The following is a 25,670-nucleotide window of genomic DNA, read 5'->3' on the forward strand; positions in this document are numbered from 1 at the left end:
ATTATTTGGCAGATGGCGCTTAAATCAATATTTAAAATGCTTTTCTAAACAACAGTGTTGGAAGATGTCAGTGATTTTAGTGAAACTTTTAACAACACAGCACTGAAAGGCAGCGGTGTTTATGTTTCCTAACTGTGGTTAAAGCTGCTGCTAGCTGGTTTACTCTCCGATCGGAGGCTGTTTATTATATACAGAGTGAGAGAATGGTGGCTTGACAATGAGTAATAACAGCTATCTAACACTTAAATGCTGTTATTAACCTTACCTTTTATTGTATCTTTAAGATAACGAGTATTCGTGAATTTTTCAGTCAGGTTTCCCGAGGACTGCTGAACTGAGGCCGAAAGCGCCACGTAGGCAGGCATTAACAATCGATCTGCACACGGATCGTTCTCCTTCCTGTTTATTGACCAATAGAGAGGTGGACATAGAAGGCAGCCCACCTCATTAGCATAACAATGCAGCGAGAAAACAATACGGAAAAGGGAGAAGTAATAAAATCAAAACAAAGTATATATTATTTTATTTATATATTTCTGCTTTTAGTTTTTATATTGATTCTTGTATTATTATGTTCAGTCTTATTCACCCCTCTTCAAATAAAGTGTTATCCTGCCTTTTATGTGTTTTACTGTATTTAAACTTTAAAATTAGTTAAAATGTCTTTATTTCTTAATGAGTCCAGAGTTGGAGCCCAGCAGACTGGATTATTGATCAGGTCGTTTCTGCTGATCAGATCAAACTAAACGTTTAAGGTGAATGAAGGAGCAACAACAGAGGCTGAGCAGCAGCTGCTGCTTTACAGGCAGCAACATGTTTGATAATGTGAGTTATGCAGATAGCAGGACTACAGAGACAGGAAGTGACATCAGACATGCAGGTGGGGGCGGGGCTTGTAACAAGGAGCCACTCCTTGGGACTTTTCAGAGAATCTGAAACAAGTTTGACCAGAAAATGAACAAGTTGAATCTGATCTGGAATCAGTTTAAACAAACACTGATCGATTAATAAAAATAAATGAAATCCACAGGGTTTGGGATTTTTTCCTCATCATCTTTTCATCAAAGCTTTTGGCTGATAGTTTCAGGAAACATTAGTGCAAAGAGGAAAATTATATAAACTTTGTTTTACAGAAAGGAGGTTCTGGTTTTGGGCCAGAAGTCTGATTGGTTCTCTGTGACTGTGAGGATATTAATCTGAGATTATGAATAAATAAAATCAGAAGATGGCTGCTAAGATTACTGAAGGTAGTGGGGAGGGATAGTTAGGATTAGTTTGCATTTTGTGGAGGTAGAAATATTTGTTGTCTGATATAAACTGCATCAGATTCATAAAATAGGGGCTAAAACTTCACCTGAACATGAATGAAGCTCCATCAGCTGTGACTGACAGGATGAACCAGGATGTTCACCTGCTGCAGGTGTTCAGCTGATCTTTGTTTCTAGGTCACTTTGATTATGACTGAGAACAAACGACTTTGTGTTTCCTGTTTATTCAAACAGCCGAGCAGCTTTCAGTCCTGAAATAAACCATTGAACAGTACATGTTGAAAGTTCAGTGGAGGACGATGAAACTTTGTGGTCCCTGCTGTGAAACCATCTTGTAGCTGAATTATCTGAACATGCGCAGTTGTTTCATTTCCGTTTCCGCTCCTCCTATAATCTCCTCCTTCTTCTTCCACCAACCCTTCAGTCGACGTCACGTCGACGCTTCATTTCCTTGAATTTTCTTACATGTTTATTTGCCAACTTGATCTAACAGGGTTTATCTGTGAAGGTTAAATTATTTTATCCTTGTATAAAACTATATTTAACTCAAACTGGTGGAACTGGAAGACGAGGAATGGCGACTGGACCTGCTGCGTCACGGCTCCAAGTTCTGCTCTTCCTGATCTTCATCCAGTTTGGTTCTGCCGGTGAGTTTTACCTCAGATATGAAGAATAAATGATAAATAATGTTTATCTGATGGACCTCTGATATAAACTCTACTGTAAGGCTGGTTTTAACTCTTAACTCTGTCCGTCGTTCTGTTCGAGATGGTTTTTTTACAGCGTCACGTGACCAAAACTCTGTCAGCGTCCTTGAAGATGACAGCTGATTTAGGTTGTAGGAAACTGTTTATTGTAGTTTATTATAGGAAACTGAAAGTTACAATAACTAACCCAGGTTAGAACTGGTTGAACTGGTTGAACCAGGTGTTTTCCTGCACATTGTAACTGGAGCTGCTGTCATTCAGAGTAATATCTGAGTTTTAATGTTGATGTTTGTTTTAAATTATTATCCAGCGTTTTTCTAAAAGAGGCCAGCAGGAGGCAGGAGACTCCAGAACGTTGTTACCCGTCATGATCCGTGTTTCTGTGTATTTATTGTAAGGTTTTTCTGTGTTCAGTCTCTGTCCTGTGAGTCTCTCTGCGTCTCGTTTCCTGATCCCTCCCAGTGAATTTAAATCAACCTGTTGTCTTTGTCTCGTCGGGTCCTCGTCTAATGTCAGTAGTTGTCTACTGCGTGCTTGTCAGTTGAACTGTATAGTCCTGTTAGCTTAGCTCTCCTATTCAGTCTTCAGTGTCTTCAGTTGCTACCGGTAATTAGCTGTATGCTAACCTCCCTGCTCAGTCCTGTCATCCTGGACTGAGCTTTTGTTCACCAATAAATCACCATTTTCATCTGCATCCTGGGTCTACCTGCGTCTCTCCTCTCCACCTCAAACTCCACTCCTTGACATTACCTGGGTTTTAGACAGGAAAGGCCCACAGCATCACAGACACTCTACTGTACTTGAACATGAAATTCAACATAGTTTATCTACATTTTGTTGAAGGATCAATACTTTTAGTATTCTTAAATACTAAAAGTATATTACTTTAGGTATTTTAGCATTTAGTGTTCAGTATTCAACTGATTAGAAGCTAAAGGTTTTATAGTTTTCAACATTTTTAACAAATACAATTCTAAGAATTGTGTCAGGTTTCTGCATTTAATCCCTTTATTATAACAATGCTAAATAAAATCCAGACCAATAAAATGTATTCAGAAGTTTGTTAATAAATAGTTCATAAGGACTTTGTAATCTCTGTAACATTTGTTAGACCCAGTACTCTGTAGAACCAGGTTTCACTGCAGGTTTTATTTCCACCTTTTATCATCTACAGACTAAAAACTTTAATGTCTCAGGCTGAGATTATTAGAACATCTGGAGCATCAGGTTTATGTCTTCTCACAGATTCTCAGTTGGATTTAGGTTTGAGATTTGACTAGGACATTCTAACATGAATGTGTTTTGATCTAAAGAGCTGAACTCAAAATTATTCATACCCAAGCAGATTTAAATGTCGAATGATTTTTGGATTGTTTCTGATAGGAAGTGAGACTAATGTGCAACTTGAAAAATAATAAAACTGTAAAAGTATCAATAAAATCATTGTGGGATTATTGATCAGAGCTCTGATGTTCACAGTTTGGGACGATGTTTTAGAAAAATGCTGCTTTAAACTGAACCACAACTTTTTCACTGTTAAAAACGATCAAAGTCCAACATCTGCTGCTTTTATCTGACTTCTGTGTTTTACCTCATGTATTTTGAGACGTTTTAGGATTTTAAACCATCAGTCCAGGATTCAGTTCTGTTAGTCGGGTTCTTATCAGACTTTCAACTTGACAGAAAATCATAAATCAGCCCTCTACCCATCCATACAGCTGAAAGCATAAGTTTACATACACTGAATAAAAACACACTGCCACCTGGTTTTCTTAAACCAAAACCTCTCATTTTAAATCAGTTATCAATATTATTTCTATTTGCTAAATGATACAATAATGACAGAATGAATCTGTTTAGTAATGAAAATGAAAGAAGATGGATGTGTCTTTATATTCATGGTATGTAAACTTCTGGTTCCGCCTGAACCATAAATCCTCTCTGCCTCCAGTTTTGCCCTCACTGGGAACCAGAAGCTGCTCCCTGACCAGAGGGCCAGTAGATCAGTGGTGATTTCTGGGTCTGTCTGAGGAAAAGCTGTGAGGGATGTGAACACCAACGTTGTAGGAGCTTTTCTACATACAACATGTTGTGTTAAAGCAGCTTCTCAGTTCAGGTTCTGTTGCTCTGCACGTTTCAGGTTTTTCCCTCTGAATAAATAATCTAGTTTCTATTTCAGCTCTAACATTTTTCACACTGCTGATGTTAAAACAAGCAAACAAGGTATTGTTGTGACATCGAGATTACAATAAGCTTTGTGGCGCCCTCTTCTGGGTGAAAATGATCATTGTCTATCATGAAATGCAATTACACTCTGACTGACCAGTGTCCTGTCCTTGATGTCCCATCAGGGTTCCTCCCTGACCTCTGACCTCTGTGTTGTTTCCTCTACTGCAGGAAAGACACAGCTGATCACAGCTGAACCTGGAAAAGACGCCGTCCTGCCATGTGAAGCTCCTGAGAAAAAACCTGTCATCATCGTAGACTGGAGCAGACCTGATCTGGAGGAAAATGATCATGTTGCTCTGTATCGAGATGGTGGGTTTGATAATGAGGGTCAGCATCCAGCTTATAAGAACCGAGTGGCTCTACTGGACAGAGAGATGAAGGATGGAGACGTGTCTTTGGTTCTGAAGAACGTGACGATTAATGATACTGGAACATATGAATGTAGAGTTGATGGGATTAAAAATAATCGCAGGAAGAGATCTCACCTGGATACTGAACCCATCTGTAACGTCACCCTGCTTGTTTCTGCTCCAGGTGAGTCTGACTGGATCAGAACCTCCAGCTGCTTCATGGTTACTAATGTGAGAGAGAAACATGTCAGATCAGATGTTTGTGTTTTCTAATGATGTTGATAAGTTTGTAGAAATCAGCTGGTCTGAGATCAGCAGGTGATTTTCTTCAGTTATCGCCTACCTGTTATACTAACACCTGGTTCTGTTCTGTAGGAAACAAAGATGGACAAAAGAAGGATGGAGGGAATGAGGAAGGACAAAAGAAAGATGGAGTGACCATCACTACACTGACAAGTGTCTTAGTTCCTGCTGTTCTGGTTCTATTTGCTGTTCTAGGTTTTCTGCTCTATAAGAGACGTAATAATAATGAGATGTCCATCAAAGCAGCAGAACTTCAGGCTATGAATGTTGAAAACCATCCAGAACCTGAAATGTGAACATTTAACATTCATTTCTAGCAGGAAGAGACTTTCAGCACTGAGACAGAAGATCTGAAGTTCAGCTCCAACTGATTCACTTCACCTGTTTCCATCAGAGCTTTTACAGCAGAGAACGAACTGAATGTGAAAAGTTTGACCTGCAGCTTCTTTTTAAGGTTTTCCTGCTGTCTGAACAAAATAATATATTACATCTAAACTTCTCACCTAAAAGTTATGGACACTAATCAGAGAACCACAGAATAAAACAATCTACCTGCAGCTTAAAACAAACTGATTAGAGTTACATCCATGATGGGATGATGGTGGTGACTGGTGGGAGTTCGTCCTGGAATCGGTGGGTTGCCTGTTCAGTTCCTTCTCTGTCCACCTTTGTTGCGTCTTTGTGTGAGACTCTTCACTCATCTTCCCTTCTGGTGCTCAAATGACCTGATGGGTTTATACAACATGAACACTTCAGTACTTTATGGACCTGAAGCTCCTCCCTGAGGGCAGATGGTGGCCGGAGTGTGAGGGGCCCTTGACTGACCCCATCCAGTCACTGAATAGATGCTCAGACCAGATCAATGTGTGGATGAGACAAAACCTTCTGCAGCTGAACAGAAACAAAACTGATACATTATGTATGTACATGTTCATATATATAGCCTTGTATTATCTCATATCAATATTTAATCTTCTTTGTTTCACTATGTTTGTATTATTTTGTGTTTATTTTTTGTTACTAAATAAATATAAAAAGGTTATGAGTGGCTGTGTGCTTTGTAAAACTTTTATATCTCGAGTCAGAATATTTTATTTCTATTTTATTCTGTTTTCTCCACTAAGAATATTTAAATATGCTGAACCATCAATCTAATTCAAAAATACTTAAAAAAATAAATGTCCTTGCTTAATGACAATTGTTTTTATAAGGTTTCCAGTAAAAAAGGTGTGAAAATCTGTTTATTTAGTGAGTTTTTAATTAAATGTGTTGATACTTCATTGCTCCTGCCAAACGTAAAACTCTGAGAAGAGCTGTTGACCTCTCCAAGATGGCCGCCCTACGTCACATCAGCAGCACCAGGTAAGATGAAGCGTCTCTTCTTAGTCTGTGGTGCAGAGTATTGGGTTCAGCACCAGCCCTGTGAAGAACCAGGGCTGGTGCTCAGTGCTGAGGAGAGTTGGGATCCTGCTCTCTGGGATCCTGCTCTCTGGGATCCTGCTCTCTGGGATCCTGCTCTCTGGGATCCTACTCTGGGATCCGTCTGTCAGGGAGTCCATCATCCAGCAGCAGATGCTGTGAGGGGAGACCCAGGACCCTTGATGTCCTCACCAGTTTACTTGGTAAATATGGAGGACCAAAACTGACATAATAATAAATAAAATAATAAATATATAAATAAAAGAATAAATATAGATCCAATAAACATGTCATGAGAATTAATAATCCTTTATGAATATTTATGACTGTTGTCATAAAGCTTTATTTGGTAAATTATGACACTTTTAATGCAAAGCTGACATTACTAAAAATGTCTTTGTTATGACAACTTTGACCAAGAAATAATTACTGATTAAACTTTACCTTTAATAACATAAAGTTACCTATTTTTTAAAGCACAATCAGTAATACTTTTATAACACATTTATATCAGTAATGATTTCTTGGTTATTTGTCATAACAAGTGTCAGGATTTACCAAATGACACTTTATGACAACAGTCATAAATATTCATGAAGACTTATTCATGTTCATGACAGTGTTATGACATGTTTATAACAGTGTTATGACATGTTTATAACAATGTAATGACAGTCTTATTCATAACCCGTCAAATTACCAAAGGCAGCTTTACTTACAGGAGCAGCTGCTGCTACTCTACCAGCAGGGGGCAGCACCGACCTCCTTGCTGCCAGGTCCTGAAACAACAGAGAACATCTTCTGGCCGACTGACCCTCTGACTCTCCTCTTCCTCCATCACAGGAGGAAACCTGTCAGAGCAACAGAGACCAAACAAAAACTGATCAAAGCTAAGATGCTTTTAAAACACATGAAGACTGAACTGAAACTCAAAAAGTACATTCACTGGGACTTTCTGGTCCACATGTGCTGAACTGATTCCTGCTGTTTGGTGGCTGTTCACATGAATGAAGACAGAAATAGTTTCTAACTGGTTCAAATGAATAACTCAGAATATCTCAGGTTTCTAATTGTGTCACTGAAGCTGATTGAATGTTAACTGTAAAGTTACAGGACGTGTGTTTGACTACAGAAGTAAAAACATGTTCTGGTCTCTTGTTCTTTTATATAAACATTAATATTTTTTAGAGCGCCCTCTGCTGCTGAAGAAGCAAATTGACAAGACCAGAGCTCATCTTGACTTCCACTAACGCCAAGGTGTATCTGGCTTGTACTTTCGGGTTTAGAGGACAGAGTAGAACAGAACCACATGAGACAATGTAACAATCTTTACACTTTAGAGAAATAAAGAGAGTAACTAATGTCACAGAAACAAAAATTAAGATTCAAAAGTTCATGAAGTACATTAAATTGTTTCTAAAACAAGGAGAGAGAATCAGAACCATGTTCTACATGTGGAGCAAACTGAACACAGAGACGCTAAATGAGATGAGCGGCGAGAGAAAGCAACACTAAACAAGTCAACAGAGAAAACAAAATGTGCCAAAGGACACATTTAGCAACTCAGAAGCAGGTCAGGCTTTGTGTTTCCAACCACAGCTTCTGGTGGAGGCAGAAAATACGCAGCCTGCAGAATCAAAAGGTGCCACTTCCTTTCAGCCGACCTGCTGCTGCTGCATGACATGCTTTTTCTTTTTTTGTTGGGGAGAGACTAAAGTTGACAAATGTAAAATAAAGACAATGTCTTTCCTACTTATTATGGGTTGATATGGAGAAAGGTGGAGAGAGGGACATCTGGCTGGTCAGTCCTGGACACAATCAAATCTGGGACTTTCAGAAGATCCAAGCGGGCCACCTGCTGGACTCTGGTGGTGGCTACTGTGAATTCTGCTTTTTATATTATATAAATTAACATGCCTGAGTTGTTTATGGTGTGTGTGATGCTGGACAACTGTGTTTCATGATGAGAAATCTGAGAAACCTGCTTAGCCAGGTCCAATTTCTTTAAATTTGTTTTGCATAGTTTTATTTTCAAATCTCTGTGCTTCATGTACGTCATGTGTAGGTAGAGATGTAGAGTTTTTTCAGAGTCAACTCAGAGGAAACCACAGCGGTGATCTTCACACAGCAGGGCGGACGGTTCGTTTTAGAAGAAATCATTTCATCGCAGGTTTTAGCGATTACTGTCACGATGACGATTAAAACGTCCTTTCTGTTTCTGTTGGGTGAGTAAGATATGCTGAATAAATCAGGATAACTATTTTATAATGACAATCAGCTCAATTAAGCAGATTGTTGCCCGTCGTTGGCTTAGCGTGAACAGGAAGTTGTTGATTAAAGTCGACTACATGCTCTGAAAACACACAGATAATCATTTTATGTATTGAGTCTGATGGTTTAGTGAATTAAAAACCATAAATCTACAGCTTGATTGTTTTCTCTCTTCAGCTCTGGACTCCCTGTTGTTCTGCTCAACATACCAAGGTTAGTAAATGTTAGCACAGTTTTCAAGGAAGTGAAGTCTCAAGTAGATGAAGTGAGGAAACTGTCAATTAAAATAAATATTAACTTCAGATGGAGTTTTATCAACGCTTTAGTGTGAGGGACCGGTTCCCTATGTGCTCTAGCCTTCATCTGATCTCGAGACCAAACAGTAATCATACAGTCGTCTTTGCTCGCATAATGTATTTAAGGGATTTCTTAAATATTTTCACTAAGATGACTGAGCAGCAATGTAGGTAAACTAGTTTCATTGCAGAAAAGCAGCAACTCCAGTCTGATCTCTGTCTGGTGGGAACAGAAATACAGAGTCAAGGGGTCTGTCAGTCTGCTCTGACCAACAGTGGATCTGGTTTCCTGTTATAGGTTCTGGTCAGAGAGACCTGATTGGACTAGAGGCCTGAATCCCTGATTGTGATGTACCAGGGTTTCTGTGGAGCCCAACTCAGATGGTCTGGTTGTTTGTCTATTGTTAAGGAAAGTGGTTTGTTCTTTCATGCCAAAGAGGGCAGATAAGTTCTGGGTTGGGGAAGCAACACTAGATGGTCTCCAGGATCTAGGAGCTCCTGCTCTTATGACACTGCAGAGGTCTGTGAGAGCAGCTTGACCAATCTCATCACTTCTTACTGCCCAGCGACAGGAAAGCTTTTTACCACCTTGGTGTCCTCCGACTCCTCTTGCTCCTTAGCAGGAAACATTACTGAACAACTCTTAGTGGGGACTCCCGTCATTGACTTCAGGAACATTCATGTCCTTACACTGCTCTCTCCACCAAACCTGCAGTGACAGGTCAACATTTGTAGTTAATCAGAAAAGTCCACTCCCACTTTCACCGCTCCTTTCTCAAACTCTACCCTGCTCAATTTTGAATAACTTTATTACTAATCTGAATGAGACAAAGGAAAAAGGAGTTAACAAAAATGGTAACTTGCGCAGACATAGCACCACAATCTTGTAAATACATGCAGAAGGACAGGCTGATTGGTCATTTATTTGGTTCTGGTTCTGGAGATGCAGAGCAGAATCAGCGTTGATGAGACGTTACCTACTGAAACAAAGTAGTCCCTGTTTTTATGTCAGATTTAAGCTAACCGAGTCTGGACCAGTGAGTCCAACCCACCTCTCCAGAGTTGGAGCCTGGTGGTGTATGCACAGGAAGTGGTGGAAGCTCAGATGACCAGTGAAACCTGAAAGTAAAGTTTAATTGTGAGCTTCAGCTAATCACTTCTATTTACCCAATAAAGACCTGAGGTGGAGTATTAATCATCACTAGGATTGCTTAGTCTCAGAGCAGATAGATATTTATGTCCTTCTGTTTTCCTTGCAGCTGCTCTGACTGTGAGTCCCAGCAGATCTCAGTTCTTTCAAGGAGAATCAGTGACTCTGACCTGTGAGGATGGATGGACTGTGAGGAGAAACACGACCAGAGGAACCAGGACTCGGTGTGAAGGATGGGGAGAAGCTGCTGGTTCTACCTGTAACATTGATTATATTTTAGTAAAGGACTCTGGTGTGTACTGGTGTGAGTCCACATCTGGATCCTCCCCCAGCAGCAGCAGCAGCATCCAGCTCTCTGTCTCTGGTAAGATCAGACTGTGGAGTTAGTGTTGCTGTGTGGAAATGGATGAAATGCTGTAGTTTGTCTCTGTGTTGAGGTGGATCAGTGATCCTGCAGAGTCCTGTCCTCCCTGTGATGGAGGGAGATGACGTCACTCTGAGCTGCAGAGCAAAGAGTCCAGCCCACAACCTCCCAGCTGCTTTCTATAAAGATGGCTCCTTCATTGGCAATGAGTCTTCAGGGAACTTCTTTCTCAACCCGGTGAAGAGATCTGATGAAGGTCACTATAAATGTAACATCAACGGTCAGGGAGAGTCTCCATCCAGCAGAATCTCTGTGGAAGGTCAGAGGATGAAGTGTGAACACACACACACACACACACACACACACACACACACACACACACACACACACACACACACACACACACACACACACACACCCACACACCCCCCCACACACACACACACACACATAAAGCGGTCCCTTGGTGCTCCCATCCATCATGCAAAATGAGTGTTTTTATCGCTTACATATATTTTTATTGGTACTTTGAGTATTTAAGGGTGCAAAAAAAAAAAATTATTCTCTCAGTACTGCATAGATATCTTTATGTCCTTTTTGGGTTATACATATTTTTCAATCTATTCATTGTTCTCTTTTCTCTTATGTTTTCTTGGCTATGATGTCACTGCATTTGCTGTGGAACTGATAAACAGGGTCATGACTTCTGGCTCATCAGTTTTGTGAATCCGCCATTTTATGTCTTGCAGTAATTTTGTAGTCCACATTCAGTTATGCTGAAGTTGCAAGTAGACAAGTCAAAATATTTGGTTCTAGTGTGTTTTAACCCACAGAATTCATTACATCGGCCTCCTTCATCGGAGCCTCTGAGATGCGTCTGGTTTGTCGGGTTATTTCTCTTGGGTTCCCACATCAGGGGGCGCAGTCTGTTTTTGGAGCACTGAAGGATGAGTGTTTCAGAAACCTCCACCAGTTTAAGAGGGATTTTCTGAAATACTTGGTCTGATTAAGGGTCAGTTCCTTCTCTCTGTGGAAACGTCGAACACAACAAAGCAATAGTCTGCTAATAACGCTAAAATGACAGCAAAGCTTATTTTAAACATTAATGTTGTGTGAATAATGACGTCCTGGTCATTGGTTTGATGGCGTTGAGCCTTCTGCTTCTGTTAGCGCTGTGTGCTAGCTGTTAGCTTCCTCCTTCAGGGTATAACTGCACGGCAGGTTTTAAATTTAATTATTTACATTTTTTGCTTGTTTTGTCTTGGGTAACCCATGATATAAATGTGTTAAGTTACATTATTGATCTCGTTAGCTAACTCCTTAATTGTGCTGAGACTTAACTTCATGTGCTAGCATTAATATTTTAGTATTAGTGTCTGACATGCATGTACACTGCAGTTAAACTACGCTCCATAGTTGGTATGGATGGTGAGGGTGTAAAACAGTAATGACATCATGATGATGCGTTCAGGTGAATGTGCGGTTCTGCAGGTTCTTCATTCTCCTGTTCTGGCCCAGACTCTGGCTCCAACACATGAGGCTGGATAGACAAGTCTAACATTGTTGACATCTTTAATAAACTTGGGAATAAAAAGTTTCTATGTTGGTAGATAATCATATCTCTGTTATCAAACTACAAAAATGGCTGAACAGGGTGGAGGGTGTGAAATATCTCTTTCACATTAAAAAGACCTCAAGTTGCTCTAAAACGCTTCAGAACTGGAAATTCAGACCAAAGCTTTTCAGTGGTTCACATATGAAAAGAAAAACATGATATATTCACTTTAAATAGTTACCAGATGACGGATTTTTGTGCTTTTCAAAGGTGAATTTAATTGCCACCAAAGCAGTTCATCACTTAGTTATCACCTCAAGTTGATACATCCTAGTGTGGCAGCGATGCTGGAGGGAGGAAGACGTGATCTGGGGGACTTTGTTTAATATTTACCTGCAAGATGAAATCGTGATGTCCAGAAAAGAGACATTGAACGAGAACCAGAAGGATATTAAGCATAGACTGTTAGAAGAAGCTCCATACGTCACACTCACCTGCGGTCACCTGAGACTGCTACTTGCAATGACCATAGTGAACTGCTACTTGGTGTAACAGTTCACTATGGTGATGACGACTTATGCCTGCACTCCTTTGCATTAACAGTGAATAAGTCTACTAAGCATCACTATGCAGTCGCACAAGATTAGGTAAAAAGTACGATCAGCAACAGACAGTGTTCAAGGCAGCAGCTGATATCCTGTTTGAATATCTGCCTTGAGCTGCACAGACCCTCCAGAGATCCAACACAGTGTCACTGGGAGACGCTGTGTTGGATTTGATGATGTTTTAACCAAACATTTAAAAATTGTTTGTCATTTTAAGCTTAGAATCAGAATCCCTGACTCAAGACTTGCCCACAAGATGGAACTTCACTTTACAAATGATCCGAAGAATCCAGAGAAATAACAATGAAATAACAAAACCTGACACATTTGGTCCGGTTTAAACGGACCGGAGTTCGTTTCTCCCATTGGTCTGGACCTTTTGTGCTGGTGTGAATACTCGAGCTAATCTGGGTGTGTCCAATGAGCTGGACCCAGATCCACTTTGTGAGCTGATCTCGGTCTGCTTCCAAACTAATTCTGGAACGGTTCTGGTGTCAGTACAGACCAGCCTTGATCCAGACCAGCTAATGTTCGCCTGTTTGGACTTCAGGAGCCACCGTTGCTGTCTATTATGGTAAAAATGATCCCTTCAGTGCTGCTAACACCGTTACCATATATGCTAAAATCATTTTCTGCTGCAGCGCAGCAAGGGGCCGTCACAGAAGGGAAAATAAAAACAACTGTGCCAAAACAGAGTTGTGCAAATAACAGTGACCATGATAGGCAGCCACGGCTCCCGATTCATTTCTTCTGGTATTTCAAAAATGTTCAAACAGAGACGGTATTTTCTCTTCTCCTCCTCCTCTGCATGTTTTAACTCTGTCATCCCTCCTCTGAGGTCGACTCAGCTCCTCAGGGACAATGTGAAAACTTGTCAATTTGAGCAGCCATTCACCTCTTATCAGATCAGCAAACCAGGGATGTAAACTTAACCTGCAATTTATTTTTCTTTTTGAGTCATTTTCAAATATATTCTGCCTGCAGGTAAACCTACAGTAGCCCCTTCCGCCTCCAAAGCTCCGCCCCTCACATCAGACCCCCTGCAGCTTGTGCTCATAGTGATGCGCCGCCTGCTGGTCTTCTGTCCGTTCCTCATCCCTACGCTCCTCTTAGTGTCTTTTTATTAGGTAATGAACTTACAGCACACTGACATGTCAATAAACCCATTAGCTGATTCAAGAAAAGCACTGACCTATTAACACTTTCCCTCCTGTTATAGGGCAAGACACCAATGTCTCCAGCAGAGAACAGAAATCGGAGAGTTTCACCAAAGTACATCATCACCATCGTCATTGTTGTTTAGGAGAAGGGGCAGGGATTAAAGAATTTTAGCTAGTCTTTTTTCACCGTATTTTCAGATTCGGCATAAGAAATTAAATGTACAATACTTTGATAATGAAGCTACTCTATACTCTCATTTGCTTTCTTCATGAAACAAGTGTAACTGTCACAATCAGTAACACTTGGTCATCAAAATGATGTTTTCCTTAAGCTTTAAATATTTCTGAGACTTGGTTAAAATTTTTCATCTCATTAATTGCAGGATCTGTAATAAATTAATTACAGTTTGACTGTAAATATATGGACAAAATAAGCAAAACCCACTTTTAAATTATTGAATAAATAGACACATGAACTCAACATTAGTTGAGTTTATAGTTTTTTATCAGTTCTTCAACTATCAGATTGGATCAAAGTTAATCTTTCCAAAGCTTCAGGATTCCTGATCATCCATGGAGCTTCTTTAGAAAAGTGGACTGTGGACGCTGACATTAGCATTAGCTGCTACATGCTTAACATAGCGATGCTAGTACAGGCTAGCATAGCTTCACTGATAGGCTAACTTCTTTTAGCACAATTTGAACACCTCAAGTCTTTTCCAGCGTCCCATCAGATAATTTAGAAGCAGAAATCTCAGATACGCCATGTCGTCCATCACTCTCGTTAGTGTTCAGGTGCTGGATCTGTACACCGCTTTGCTCCGCAAAATACCTGAAGAAATAAATGTGCCCTGACACCAGTTCTTGGTCTTTTTGATAGTGGCATTTACATAGATGCCAGAGATCAAATTTCCCAGGAGTTGAATACATTTTTTATGTCTTACTGTTAAGAAAAATATCAACTGGATTATCTGTTTTATAATCAACGCTGGAAATATGTTTCCTGTTGGCACCTGCTGTACATTTATCCCAACCACTTTGTGAAAAGGTAGTGAAAATTCTGGAATTGATGCCTCAATATTTTGGTGGATGGACAATATTTTTGGTAAATGAGAAACTTATTGATCATTTCTGTCCTATCAACCTTTATTATTATTATCATAACAATGCTAACATGTTGTGGTTCATGTATTGCCCTGTTCATCTGTGGACGTTTGAGTGCAATTGATCCATTTCACATCCTGGCACTTCTTTCACAAAAGACTTAGAATTTAATCATGAAATTTTATCACTTAAAATATGTAAAATGTGCTGTTTTGTGTTGTTTTGAGATTTGTACATACTTTATGAAGGAAGTCATTGAATCTGTTTAAATTTGTCTTCCAGATGTGGCTGTGATTGTAAATGTTTATTTTTTCTATTTCTTTGTAATGTTTTTTTTTGCAATGTTATGTTTGGTGTGAATAAAGTTAAAATGTGGAGAAAGTAGTGGAATTTTATGAATTCCACCTGACCACCTGCCCCTTTTGCTCCTTGCCCCAAGTGCCCTTTTGGTCAAATTTATTTATTTATTTTTTAATTTCCTAAGCGCTCTTCTGACACATGTGCTAAAGTTATTTGGATTTTTTCTTTGTTGATAGTTTTCAAGAAAAACAACATAAAAACTAACCTCAGTTAAGTAAAATAAAATTGTAATCAAAACTTTTGGAATTGTAATGATTTCTTTTCTTAAACAAAAAGTTTTGTTTAATTTTTTTTATTAAATAACTAATTTTTGTCTCATGAACTTAGAAAGTTATTTACCAAACATAAACTTTTATTTGCACACATCAGAAATATTTTTCCCACGACGCCATGCGAGAATCGCAAGCAAAACTTTGAGTCAGACAAAAACTTAGAATAACATGAAAAGATTTATGACATGTGCAAATAAGTTTCTTTGCAAATAATTGTTTCACTTCATGAGTCAAAAATGTGTGATTTTAATTTTAAAAAGTTTTTTAAGCAAAACTCAGCAGCTTTTCTCATGGTGACATTAACAATTCAATATTTTCTTTGTTTTTTCTGCAGTTCCAGTTAAAGTTTGCTGCAGCTCTGCTTCCTGATGGACCGTCTTCATCTCCACTGCAGCAAACAGGAAGATCTGTTATAGATTACAGTCACTAAAAGGTGGCATTGAGCCCTAGTTTATATTTTAATAGTGTAATTATGTAAAGACTAAATATGTCTGGTGGTCCAGCTCTGATTTACATATCTTGCTAAATTGCAGGTTTGAATATTGCAAAACTTTCCTATAACAAAATAAACCTGCAGAAAGAAATTACTAATAAAATATCTTACATATGCATAGTGTTATGATCTATATGGAGATGTTCGTTAGCTTTGATTGTATATCACAATTTTGTAATTTATCATGTTTATTAAACTCTGAAAGCTGTTAATATTCTGTCGTAGAATGAGGTTAGATGGGCCCTTTTTGTTGAGCACCTGCCCCTTTATGATCTCTGCACGGCCCTGCAGTGGTGTGCTATTGCAATCTGTTTTTGGGGCATTAGTGCACATACTGTTCTCTGAAGAGTTCGTCAAATGCTGAAATTTAAGACTTAGCCTTGCAGGGAATGAGTTGACGTTCCACAACTATGTAGTAGTCATTGATGGTGCAATGCTCCATTCGCTAAAACGTAGTAGGGCTGCCTACAAGACCAAGAAAAGAAATTTTTCAGTGGAACAAAATTAAATCAAATAGCATTTCAACTTTACAGTAACACACACTTTAGTAAAGGTTGGGTCGACTTACTTTGTGAAACTGGACATCATGGCTCAGAGCTTCTTGAACAGATCTTCACAAACCTCTTCTTCCCACTGGGTGGTGGAGGCAGGAGGTACACAAACAGCAACAGAAAAAATCTTTATTAAATACAAGTTGAATGACCAAACTTCATTCACACATATTTGCATATAAAAGTGATTTGACATAATTAGTGAAAATATGACCTCCTTGGACTGCGAGAAAATGTAATCACTTGAATCTCTTCTTGGGGACGTCATCAAGGTGTCATCAAGGTGTCATCAAGGTGTCATCAAGGTGACATCAAGGTGTCATCAAGGTGTCATCAAGGTGTCATCAAGGTGTCATCAAGGTGTCATCAAGGTGTCATCAAGGTGACATCAAGGTGTCATCAAGGTGTCATCAAGCTGTAATCAAGGTGACATCAAGCTGTCATCAAGTGTCATCAAGGTGTCATCAAGGTGACATCAAGGTGTCATCAAGGTGTCATCAAGGTGACATCAAGGTGACATCAAGGTGTCATCAAGGTGTCATCAAGGTGACATCAAGGTGTCATCAAGGTGTCATCAAGGTGTCATCAAGGTGACATCAAGGTGCATCAAGGTGACATCAAGGTGTCATGAAGGTGTCACCAAGGTGACATCAAGGTGTCATCAAGGTGACATCAAGGTGTCATCAAGGTGTCATCAAGGTGACATCAAGGTGTCATCAAGGTGTCATCAAGGTGTCATCAAGGTGTCATCAAGGTGACATCAAGGTGACATCAAGGTGTCATCAAGGTGTCATCAAGGTGACATCAAGGTGTCATCAAGGTGTCATCAAGGTGACATCAAGGTGTCATCAAGGTGTCATAAAGGTGTCATCAAGGTGTCATCAAGGTGACATCAAGGTGACATCAAGGTGACATCAAGGTGTCATCAAGGTGACATCAAGGTGTCATCAAGTGTCATCAAGGTGTAATCAAGGTGTCATCAAGGTGTCATCAAGGTGTCATCAAGGTGACATCAAGGTGACATCAAGGTGTCATCAAGGTGTCATCAAGGTGTCATCAAGGTGTCATCAAGGTGACATCAAGGTGACATCAAGGTGTCATCAAGGTGCTCAAGGTGTCATCAAGGTGCATCAAGGTGCATCAAGGTGTCATCAAGGTGTCATCAGGTGTCATCAAGGTGACATCAAGGTGTCATCAAGGTGTCATCAAGGTGTCATCAAGGTGTCATCAAGGTGACATCAAGGTGACATCAAGGTGTCATCAAGGTGTCATCAAGGTGTCATCAAGGTGTCATCAAGGTGACATCAAGGTGTATCAGGTTCTCAAGGTGTCATCAAGGTGTCATCAAGGTGCATCAAGGTCATCAAGGTGTCATCAAGGTGACATCAAGGTGTCATCAAGGTGACATCAAGGTGACATCAAGGTGTCATCAAGGTGACATCAAGGTGACATCAAGGTGTCATCAAGGTGTCATCAAGGTGACATCAAGGTGTCATCAAGGTGTCATCAAGGTGACATCAAGGTGTCATCAAGGTGTCATCAAGGTGTCATGAAGGTGACATCAAGGTGACATCAAGGTGACATCAAGGTGACATCAAGGTGACATCAAGGTGTAATCAAGGTGACATCAAGGTGACATCAAGGTGACATCAAGGTGACATCAAGGTGTCATCAAGGTGACATCAAGGTGTCATCAAGGTGTCATCAAGGTGACATCAAGGTGTCATCAAGGTGTCATCAAGGTGACATCAAGGTGTCATCAAGGTGTCATCAAGGTGTCATCAAGGTGTCATCAAGGTGTCATCAAGGTGACATCAAGGTGACATCAAGGTGTCATCAAGGTGACATCAAGGTGTCATCAAGGTGTCATCAAGGTGACATCAAGGTGTCATCAAGGTGTCATCAAGGTGTCATCAAGGTGACATCAAGGTGTCATCAAGGTGTCATCAAGGTGTCATCAAGGTGACATCAAGGTGTCATCAAGGTGACATCAAGGTGTCATCAAGGTGACATCAAGGTGTCATCAAGGTGACATTAAGGTGTCATCAAGGTGTCATCAAGGTGTCATCAAGGTGACATCAAGGTGTCATCAAGGTGACATCAAGGTGACATCAAGGTGACATCAAGGTGTCATCAAGGTGTCATCAAGGTGTCATCAAGGTGACATCAAGGTGACATCAAGGTGTCATCAAGGTGACATCAAGGTGACATCAAGGTGACATCAAGGTGTCATCAAGGTGTCATCAAGGTGTCATCAAGGTGACATCAGGTGACATCAAGGTGTCATCAAGGTGACATCAAGGTGACATCAAGGTGTCATCAAGGTGTCATCAAGGTGTCATCAAGGTGACATCAAGGTGACATCAAGGTGTCATCAAGGTGTCATCAAGGTGTCATCAAGGTGACATCAAGGTGACATCAAGGTGACATCAAGGTGTCATGAAGGTGTCATCAAGGTGTCATCAAGGTGACAAGGTGTCATCAAGGTGTCATCAAGGTGACATCAAGGTGACATCAAGGTGTCATCAAGGTGTCATCAAGGTGACATCAAGGTGACATCAAGGTGTCATCAAGGTGTCATCAAGGTGTCATCAAGGTGTCATCAAGGTGTCATCAAGGTGTCATCAAGGTGACATCAAGGTGACATCAAGGTGTCATCAAGGTGTCATCAAGGTGACATCAAGGTGACATCAAGGTGTCATCAAGGTGTCATCAAGGTGACATCAAGGTGTCATCAAGGTGTCATCAAGGTGACATCAAGGTGTCATCAAGGTGTCATCAAGGTGTCATCAAGGTGTCATCAAGGTGTCATCAAGGTGACATCAAGGTGTCATCAAGGTGTCATCAAGGTGTCATCAAGGTGACATCAAGGTGTCATCAAGGTGTCATCAAGGTGTCATCAAGGTGACATCAAGGTGTCATCAAGGTGTCATCAAGGTGTCATCAAGGTGACATCAAGGTGACATCAAGGTGACATCAAGGTGTCATCAAGGTGACATCAAGGTGTCATCAAGGTGTCATCAAGGTGACATCAAGGTGTCATCAAGGTGTCATCAAGGTGTCATCAAGGTGACATCAAGGTGTCATCAAGGTGTCATCAAGGTGACATCAAGGTGACATCAAGGTGTCATGAAGGTGACATTAAGGTGTCATCAAGGTGACATCAAGGTGACATCAAGGTGTCATCAAGGTGACATCAATGTGTCATCAAGGTGACATCAAGGTGACATCATGGTGTCATCAAGGTGTCATCAAGGTGACATCAAGGTGACATCAAGGTGTCATCAAGGTGTCATCAAGGTGACATCAAGGTGTCATCAAGGTGACATCAAGGTGACATCAAGGTGTCATAAAGGTGTCATCAAGTTGTCATCAAGGTGTCATCAAGGTGACATCAAGGTGACATCAAGGTGTCATCAAGGTGACATCAAGGTGTCATCAAGGTGTCATCAAGGTGACATCAAGGTGTCATCAAGGTGACATCAAGGTGACATCAAGGTGTCATCAAGGTGTCATCAAGTGTCATCAAGGTGTCATCAGGTGACATCAAGGTGTCATCAAGGTGACATCAAGGTGACATCAAGGTGTCATCAAGGTGTCATCAAGGTGACATCAAGGTGTCATCAAGGTGACATCAAGGTGACATCAAGGTGTCATCAAGGTGTCATCAAGTTGTCATCAAGGTGTCATCAAGGTGACATCAAGGTGACATCAAGGTGTCATCAAGGTGACATCAAGGTGACATCAAGGTGACATCAAGGTGTCATCAAGGTGACATCAAGGTGACATCAAGTGCATCAAGGTGACATCAAGGTGTCATCAAGGTGACATCAAGGTGTCATGAAGGTGTCATCAAGGTGACATCAAGGTGTCATCAAGGTGTCATCAAGGTGACATCAAGGTGTCATCAAGGTGACATCAAGGTGACATCAAGGTGGCATCAAGGTGACATCAAGGTGACATCAAGGTGTCATCAAGGTGACATCAAGGTGACATCAAGGTGTCATCAAGGTGTACATCAAGGTGACATCAAGGTGTACATCAAGGTGTCATGAAGGTGTCATCAAGGTGACATCAAGGTGGCATCGAGGTGTCATCAAGGTGACATCAAGGTGTCATCAAGGTGTCATCAAGGTGACATCAAGGTGTCATCAAGGTGACATCAAGGTGACATCAAGGTGTCATCAAGGTGACATCAAGGTGACATCAAGGTGTCATCAAGGTGTCATCAAGGTGACATCAAGGTGTCATCAAGGTGTCATCAAGGTGACATCAAGGTGTCATCAAGGTGACATCAAGGTGTCATCAAGGTGTCATCAAGGTGACATCAAGGTGACATCAAGGTGTCATCAAGGTGTCATCAAGGTGACATCAAGGTGTCATCAAGGTGTCATCAAGGTGACATCAAGGTGTCATCAAGGTGACATCAAGGTGTCATCAAGGTGACATCAAGGTGTCATCAAGGTGTCATCAAGGTGACATCAAGGTGACATCAAGGTGTCATCAGGTGACATCAAGGTGACATCAAGGTGTCATCAAGGTGTCATCAAGGTGTCATCAAGGTGTCATCAAGGTGACATCAAGGTGTCATCAAGGTGTCATCAAGGTGTCATCAAGGTGTCATCAAGGTGACATCAAGGTGACATCAAGGTGACATCAAGGTGTCATCAAGGTGACATCAAGGTGTAATCAAGGTGACATCAAGGTGTCATCAAGGTGACATCAAGGTGTCATCAAGGTGTCATCAAGGTGACATCAAGGTGACATCAAGGTGACATCAAAGGTGTCATCAAGGTGACATCAAGGTGACATCAAGGTGTCATCAAGGTGTCATCAAGGTGACATCAAGGTGACATCAAGGTGTCATCAAGGTGTCATCAAGGTGACATCAAGGTGTCATCAAGGTGACATCAAGGTGACATCAAGGTGTCATCAAGGTGTCATCAAGGTATCAAGGTCATCAAGGTGACATCAAGGTGTCATCAAGGTGTACATCAAGGTGTCATCAAGGTGTCATCAAGGTGTCATCAAGGTGACATCAAGGTGTCATCAAGGTGTCATCAAGGTGACATCAAGGTGACATCAAGGTGTCATCAAGGTGTCATCAAGGTGTCATCAAGGTGTCATCAAGGTGACATCAAGGTGTCATCAAGGTGTCATCAAGGTGTCATCATCAAGGTGTCATCAAGGTGACATCAAGGTGTCATCAAGGTGTCATCAAGGTGACATCAAGGTGACATCAAGGTGTCATCAAGGTGTCATCAAGGTGTCATCAAGGTGTCATCAAGGTGACATCAAGGTGACATCAAGGTGACATCAAGGTGTCATCAAGGTGTCATCAAGGTGTCATCAAGGTGACATCAAGGTGTCATCAAGGTGTCATCAAGGTGTCATCAAGGTGACATCAAGGTGACATCAAGGTGTCATCAAGGTGTCATCAAGGTGACATCAAGGTGACATCAAGGTGCATCAAGGTGTCATCAAGGTGCATCAAGGTGACATCAGGTGACATCAAGGTGTCATCAAGGTGTCATCAAGGTGACATCAAGGTGTCATCAAGGTGTCATCAAGGTGTCATCAAGGTGTCATCAAGGTGTCATCAAGGTGTCATCAAGGTGACATCAAGGTGACATCAAGGTGTCATCAAGGTGACATCAAGGTGACATCAAGGTGTCATCAGGTGTCATCAAGGTGTCATCAAGGTGACATCAAGGTGTCATCAAGGTGTCATCAAGGTGTCATCAAGGTGACATCAAGGTAAGGTGACATCAAGGTGTCATCAAGGTGACATCAAGGTGTCATCAAGGTGTCATCAAGGTGACATCAAGGTGTCATCAAGGTGTCATCAAGGTGTCATCAAGGTGTCATCAAGGTGACATCAAGGTGTCATCAAGTGTCATCAAGGTGACATCAAGGTGACATCAAGGTGTCATCAAGGTGACATCAAGGTGACATCAAGGTGTCATCAAGGTGTCATCAAGGTGTCATCAAGGTGACATCAAAGGTGTCATCAAGGTGTCATCAAGGTGACATCAAGGTGACATCAAGGTGTCATCAAGGTGACATCAAGGTGTCATCAAGGTGTCATCAAGGTGACATCAAGGTGACATCAAGGTGTCATCAAGGTGTCATCAAGGTGTCATCAAGGTGTCATCAAGGTGACATCAAGGTGCATCAAGGTGACATCAAGGTGTCATCAAGGTGTCATCAAGGTGACATCAAGGTGACATCAAGGTGTCATCAAGGTGACATCAAGGTGACATCAAGGTGTCATCAAGGTGACATCAAGGTGTCATCAAGGTGACATCAAGGTGTCATCAAGGTGTCATCAAGGTGACATCAAGGTGTCATCAAGGTGACATCAAGGTGACATCAAGGTGACATCAAGGTGTCATGAAGGTGTCATCAAGGTGACATCAAGGTGTCATCAAGGTGTCATCAAGGTGACATCAAGGTGACATCAAGGTGACATCACGGTGACATCAAGGCGACATCAAGGTGTCATCAGGTGTCATCAAGGTGACATCAAGGTGTCATCAAGTTGACATAAAGGTGTCATCAAGGTGACATCAAGGTGACATCAAGGTGTCATCAAGGTGACATCAAGGTGACATCAAGGTGTCATCAAGGTGTCATCAAGGTGACATCAAGGTGTCATCAAGGTGTCATCAAGGTGACATCAAGGTGTCATCAAGGTGACATCAAGGTGACATCAAGGTGTCATCAAGGTGTCATCAAGTTGTCATCAAGGTGCATCAGGTGTCATCAAGGTGTCATCATCAAGGTGACATCAAGGTGTCATCAAGGTGTCATCAAGGTGACATCAAGGTGTCATCAAGGTGTCATCAAGGTGTCATCAAGGTGACATCAAGGTGTCATCAAGGTGTCATCAAGGTGTCATCAAGGTGTCATCAAGGTGACATCAAGGTGACATCAAGGTGTCATCAAGGTGAATCAAGGTGACATCAAGGTGTCATCAAGGTGTCATCAAGGTGACATCAAGGTGTCATCAAGGTGTCATCAAGGTGTCATCAAGGTGTCATCAAGGTGACATCAAGGTGACATCAAGGTGTCATCAAGGTGCATCAAGGTGACATCAAGGTGTCAGCAAGGTGTCATCAAGGTGTCATCAAGGTGTCATCAAGGTGTCATCAAGGTGTCATCAAGGTGACATCAAGGTGACATCAAGGTGTCATCAAGGTGACATCAAGGTGTCATCAAGGTGTCATCAAGGTGACATCAAGGTGTCATCAAGGTGTCATCAAGGTGTCATCAAGGTGACATCAAGGTGTCATCAAGGTGTTATCAAGGTGACATCAAGGTGACATCATCAAGGTGTCATCAAGGGGACATCAAGGTGTCATCAAGGTGACATCAAGGTGTAATCAAGGTGACATCAAGGTGACATCAAGGTGTCATCAAGGTGACATCAAGGTGTCATGAAGGTGACATCAAGGTGACATCAAGGTGTCATCAAGGTGTCATCAAGTGTCATCAAGGTGTCATCAAGGTGACATCAAGGTGACATCAGGTGTCATCAAGGTGACATCAAGGTGACATCAAGGTGTCATCAAGGTGTCATCAAGGTGTCATCAAGGTGACATCAAGGTGTCATCAAGGTGTCATCAAGGTGTCATCAAGGTGTCATCAAGGTGACATCAGGTGACATCAAGGTGTCATCAAGGTGACATCAAGGTGTCATCAAGGTGTCATCAAGGTGACATCAAGGTGTCATCAAGGTGTCATCAACCAGGTGTCATCAAGGTGTCATCAAGGTGTCATCAAGGTGACATCAAGGTGACATCAAAGGTGTCATCAAGGTGACATCAAGGTGACATCAAGGTGTCATCAAGGTGTCATCAAGGTGTCATCAAGGTGACATGAAGGTGTCATCAAGGTGTCATCAAGGTGTCATCAAGGTGACATCAAGGTGACATCAAGGTGTCATCAAGGTGACATCAAGGTGTCATCAAGGTGTCATCAAGGTGTCATCAAGGTGACATCAAGGTGTCATCAAGGTGTCATCAAGGTGTCATCAAGGTGTCATCAAGGTGACATCAAGGTGTCATCAAGGTGTCATCAAGGTGTCATCAAGGTGACATCAAGGTGTCATCAAGGTGTCATCAAGGTGACATCAAGGTGACATCAAGGTGACATCAAGGTGTCATGAAGGTGTCATCAAGGTGTCATCAAGGTGTCATGAAGGTGTCATGAAGGTGTCATCAAGGTGACATCAAGGTGACATCAAGGTGTCATCAAGGTGACATCAAGGTGTCATCAAGGTGTCATCAAGGTGTCATCAAGGTGACATCAAGGTGACATCAAGGTGACATCAAGGTGTCATCAAGGTGTCATCAAGGTGACATCAAGGTGTCATCAAGGTGTCATCAAGGTGACATCAAGGTGACATCAAGGTGACATCAAGGTGTCATCAAGGTGTCATCAAGGTGTCATCAAGGTGACATCAAGGTGTCATCAAGGTGACATCAAGGTGACATCAAGGTGTCATCAAGGTGGTCATCAAGGTGACAATCAAGGTGACATCAAGGTGACATCAAGGTGTCATCAAGGTGTCATCAAGGTGACATCAAGGTGACATCAAGGTGACATCAAGGTGACATCAAGGTGTCATCAAGGTGTCATCAAGGTGTCATCAAGGTGTCATCAAGGTGACATCAAGGTGACATCAAGGTGACATCAATCAAGGTGTCATCAAGGTGACATCAAGGTGACATCAAGGTGTCATCAAGGTGACATCAAGGTGACATCAAGGTGTCATCAAGGTGTCATCAAGGTGACATCAAGGTGTCATCAAGGTGTCATCAAGGTGACATCAAGGTGACATCAAGGTGACATCAAGGTGTCATCAAGGTGTCATCAAGGTGATCATCAAGGTGACATCAAGGTGACATCAAGGTGTCATCAAGGTGTCATCAAGGTGTCATCAAGGTGTCATCAAGGTGACATCAAGGTGACATCAAGGTGTCATCAAGGTGACATCAAGGTGTCATCAAGGTGTCATCAAGGTGACATCAAGGTGTCATCAAGGTGACATCAAGGTGACATCAAGGTGTCATCAAGGTGACATCAAGGTGTCATCAAGGTGTCATCAAGGTCATCAAGGTGACATCAAGGTGTCATCAAGGTGTCATCAAGGTGTCATCAAGGTGACATCAAGGTGACATCAAGGTGTCATCAAGGTGTCATCAAGGT

General features: G+C 41.4%; 3 protein-coding genes across 3 annotated transcripts in view; 2 read left to right on the forward strand and 1 right to left on the reverse strand.

Annotated features, from left to right (window-relative positions):
* LOC103460905 (uncharacterized) overlaps nt 1-25,670 on the reverse strand; it is a 228,811-nt gene that overhangs the window by 18,877 nt on the left and 184,264 nt on the right. The window lies entirely within an intron of this gene.
* LOC103460947 (coxsackievirus and adenovirus receptor homolog) lies at nt 1,727-5,844 on the forward strand. Its single transcript, XM_008403258.3, has 3 exons — nt 1,727-1,915; nt 4,373-4,738; nt 4,930-5,844. Exons 1-3 carry the CDS (start codon nt 1,843-1,845, stop codon nt 5,151-5,153), a joined length of 663 nt encoding a protein of 220 aa, XP_008401480.2. The 5' UTR covers nt 1,727-1,842; the 3' UTR covers nt 5,154-5,844.
* On the forward strand, nt 8,357-14,445 carry LOC145548683 (Fc receptor-like protein 5). Its single transcript, XM_081599572.1, has 6 exons — nt 8,357-8,501; nt 8,725-8,760; nt 10,103-10,357; nt 10,431-10,676; nt 13,502-13,644; nt 13,737-14,445. Exons 1-5 carry the CDS (start codon nt 8,468-8,470, stop codon nt 13,642-13,644), a joined length of 714 nt encoding a protein of 237 aa, XP_081455698.1. The 5' UTR covers nt 8,357-8,467; the 3' UTR covers nt 13,737-14,445.

This window comes from Poecilia reticulata, chromosome 18 (assembly GCF_904066995.2).
Source record: "Poecilia reticulata chromosome 18, P_reticulata-male-v2, whole genome shotgun sequence".
Lineage (NCBI taxonomy): Eukaryota > Metazoa > Chordata > Actinopteri > Cyprinodontiformes > Poeciliidae > Poecilia > Poecilia reticulata.

Bases quoted from the DNA above. Each gene is read 5' to 3' on its own strand.
- LOC103460947 (XM_008403258.3), top strand. From the start codon at position 1,843: ATGGCGACTGGACCTGCTGCGTCACGGCTCCAAGTTCTGCTCTTCCTG. The intron at 1,916-4,372 runs GTGAGTTTTACC...CCTCTACTGCAG, and splicing joins CATCCAGTTTGGTTCTGCCG to GAAAGACACAGCTGATCACA. The intron at 4,739-4,929 runs GTGAGTCTGACT...TCTGTTCTGTAG, and splicing joins CCTGCTTGTTTCTGCTCCAG to GAAACAAAGATGGACAAAAG.
- LOC145548683 (XM_081599572.1), top strand. From the start codon at position 8,468: ATGACGATTAAAACGTCCTTTCTGTTTCTGTTGG. The intron at 8,502-8,724 runs GTGAGTAAGATA...TTCTCTCTTCAG, and splicing joins GTCCTTTCTGTTTCTGTTGG to CTCTGGACTCCCTGTTGTTC. The intron at 10,677-13,501 runs GTCAGAGGATGA...TTCTGCCTGCAG, and splicing joins CAGCAGAATCTCTGTGGAAG to GTAAACCTACAGTAGCCCCT.